The following is a 3,343-nucleotide window of genomic DNA, read 5'->3' on the forward strand; positions in this document are numbered from 1 at the left end:
TAGGGGACATTTTTTGCACATTGCCTTTTTGCCGAGTTGATATTTTGCCTTGGTCCTGCTGACAGTCCATGACTGTGAGGAGTGGTGCTCCCCGCACAGCGCACACCACCACCTTGTACTTGGTAGTGCCGCCCATTTCTCCCGGAGCAACTCAATCCAAAAGCTCCACGATAGTGTCAAAGGTCGACTGCAAGCCATTCTTTCCACAAAAAGATAGATATTGAGCAGTGTTTTAAATAGCCGGCTATGTCAGCGACCATTCAAATCAGCTATAGGGAGGCTATAGCCTGCTATAACCTGCTATTTCGCAAGTTTAGCGGGCTATGCCACGTAGCATCACCTGTTCAAACAGCTATAGCCCCGTTATAGCTTGACTATAACGGGTTATTTAAAGCTTTGATATTGAGTATAAATAACTCAATCCATACAAATTATTATGAATTGCCATGTCCAAGAGAGCTGCGTATACATACCCCATAGAAGACAGCGGCAGATACACGGCAACAGGGACACTCCGTGTGATTTCGCCCCAAAGCACTCTCAAGCAAGCGCCAAACACAACATGTCCCGCAATTTTTTTGCAGCAAGTAGGCCTTAACACAACATTGTATCACCCGCAAAAATTAAATAAAAAATACAACATTGGACGGCTGTACTGAACAATTTGGTCAACGAAAGAGCTGTAGAACATCAATAGAACCGGAATCTATTGTAAATCATGCATGTGTCCGACTCGTTCGTTATTTCTAAAACCATACACACTGTGTTTATTCCATTACGTTGCAGTCAACTCGTAAGTAACGTCGTGCAAACCCCTCCCCACACATGACTCTGTCAACAACAATATCTTGGAGTTTCCAAAGGTCACGGCCGGCGGCATCATCCGTGCGCGCCCATCAAGCGGTGGTGTTGGCCGGGGTTACCTCCGGTGCAGGCGCGGCGTCTGCTGCCGGGGCAGCCTCCGGCGCAGGAGCGGCCGGCGCAGCCTCAGGGGCAGCAGCACCGGCAGCCGGAGTGGCTTCTTCGGCCTCCCAGAAGGCGGTCTTCTTCCCCGTCTTGGAGACCGTCTGGAAAACGTCTTCCGGCTTGACGTTGCCCTTCACGGTCACCTTCTGCTGCTCCATGTCGATGTCGAAGCTCTCGACGCCTGCCTCAGGGAGAAGCAACAAAGCATGCATTAGCAGGGAGAACACGATATGATTCCAGTTCAGTTCCAATGGATTTGCTTGCTGTGAAGTTTTATTTCAGGCATTCCCTCTGCGGTTGATCGAAACTGATTTTGTGACAAGCTAATTAATGGAACTGCTCTAGGTAGGTATAAATGCATTGGTGGAGTAGCTTTGAAAGGAAGCACGTAGACGGAGAGGAAATAACCTTCCATTTTGGTGAGCACCCTTTTAACCGCCCCCGAGCAACCTCCGCAGGACATTGCCACCTTGAGGACGACCGTCTGGCCACAGTAGGATCAATGAGAACAATTTTGTTTCTGTTAGATTCCAGCCGAGATCAAACATCATCTTGGCTTATTTCGATCAAACGATCTTTCTTAACTTTTTGACGAATGATCAATCAACTAATCTGACACACGGTATATATAACATACAGACGAGAAATTGGAAATCTCTCCTAGCTAGCTACTTCCTACTGATTTTCTTGACATATTCATCGGGCAACAAGCACAAGAGAGGAACCATGTTACGCAAAATCTTAAAAGGAGATGTTGGGTACCTCGGAGGCCATGGTTGGCGCGCGGCTGCAGCGAGAATCAAGAGGAGAGGAAGAGCCTGGCGATGCCTGGTTGCGTGCTGCGTGCGTCTGCCCTGGCTCTCCATGATTGGGGTTGGGGCGCGGCTTAAATAGACGCCGTCCAGAGGAGGAGGAGGAGGAGGAGGAAGAAGAAGAAGAAGATGCGTAGCAGGGAAGCGCAAGGAAGGGCCGGCGACCGGTGGGTGGACGTGCACCAAACGCGCATAAAGCTAGGAAAAAGCATCATGCCCCGTCGATGGGAACGGATGGGCATTGTTCATGCCTCACCTGACCAGGCCAGCCGGCCAGCCGGCCGGCCTGTAGTACAAGCGCCCGGAGTAGTACACCCTCCCTCTTGTGCAGTACAGATGTTGTACATTTGCTGTCCGCGCGAGAGCGAGAGATTCCGTTTCCAAGGACAGGAGCGAAGAGTGAGTTTCAAGTTCCACCGCCCCACCAGCCCACCCTCCTCCCTCTCACAGATCTCTCTCATGCATGGTCTCATGGCAGTGTCGACCTCGGCAGGGGGGCGCCTGTGTGTCGCCCGCAGCGAGACGAAGGTCTGCTTGCACCCGTGTTCGTGGTGCTATCGGTGTATCGAAGCCCTATTGCACATATTAAAATGATCAAAAAAATATGAAAAAGTTAGCATAAGTTGGAATTTCGGTTTGACCCATTATCACGCATGTCAAAATTTCCATTTTTGTATATCAAGAAATGTTTCAACTTTTCATACGAAATTTTGTGACAACATACGTTGATGTTGTGTAGATATGCTACATTTTTTTAGAGTTTTCGAAATGGTTTGCCGTATCCGGTGCACCGGTAGCACAACAGGTGTGGATGCACTGGATACATTCCCCGTGGGGGCCAGCCAGTAGGGGCAGTTATGTTCAGTTTTCCTTGTTTTGTTCTTTTTGTTTTCACTTTTACTTTTACTTTTTATTTTTTTTGACTTGTTTATATTTTGATATATTCTGCATATATTTGAATACTTATTTTACTTTAATTCTAAAATTGTTCATCGTGCATTACAAAATGTTCATTCACTGTAAAATAAACGTCGACACAACTTTTAAGAAATTTTTGTATCATTCAAAAAATCATGGCATTTAAAAATTATGTTTGTGACATATTAAAAAAATATTTATAAAAGTGAACGAGAATACTCACGTAGTTCGTAAAAAAGTGTTCACCTTCTTGAAAAAAATTATTCATCACATTTAACAAATATTGACGTGTTTCAAAAATATGTTTGTACCATTTTTAAAATGTCTACACAATGTAAAATAAAACATTCATTGAATTTAAAATAAAACATTCACTTAATTTAAAATATATTTTATAGCATTAAAAAATCGATAAAAATGTTCTAACAGTTAACAAATGTTTTCACTCTTGAAACATATGTTCATGGCATTATGGAAAACATTCAATACGTGTTAAAGATATTCATCGTGTGTTTCAAAAATGTTCAAGATGTATTTAGAAAAATTGTCAGTGTGTGTTTGGAAAATGGTAGACATGTATCTAAAATATGTTCGATGTGCATTTGAGAAATGTTGAATGTGTATTCAGACAAAAATATTCAACATGT

General features: G+C 44.2%; 1 protein-coding gene across 1 annotated transcript; it reads right to left on the reverse strand.

Annotated features, from left to right (window-relative positions):
- Positions 1-685: 685 nt before the first annotated feature.
- LOC123408376 (copper transport protein ATX1-like) lies at positions 686-1,840 on the reverse strand. The gene is made up of 3 exons (XM_045101500.1): positions 1,729-1,840; positions 1,375-1,450; positions 686-1,147 (listed from the first exon to the last, which is right to left on the reverse strand). The coding sequence occupies exons 1-3, from the start codon at positions 1,738-1,740 to the stop codon at positions 897-899; spliced, it is 339 nt and encodes a 112-aa protein (XP_044957435.1). The 5' UTR covers positions 1,741-1,840; the 3' UTR covers positions 686-896.
- Positions 1,841-3,343: the final 1,503 nt, after the last annotated feature.

Source organism: Hordeum vulgare, chromosome 7H (genome assembly GCF_904849725.1).
Source record: "Hordeum vulgare subsp. vulgare chromosome 7H, MorexV3_pseudomolecules_assembly, whole genome shotgun sequence".
In the NCBI taxonomy this organism is placed as follows: Eukaryota; Viridiplantae; Streptophyta; class Magnoliopsida; order Poales; family Poaceae; genus Hordeum; species Hordeum vulgare.

What these genes read in the sequence shown, in the direction of transcription:
- LOC123408376 (XM_045101500.1), bottom strand. An exon ending in GGTGCTCACCAAAATGGAAG is followed by an intron (nt 1,148 to 1,374) that starts GTTATTTCCTCT and finishes TCCCTGAGGCAG; the next exon opens with GCGTCGAGAGCTTCGACATC.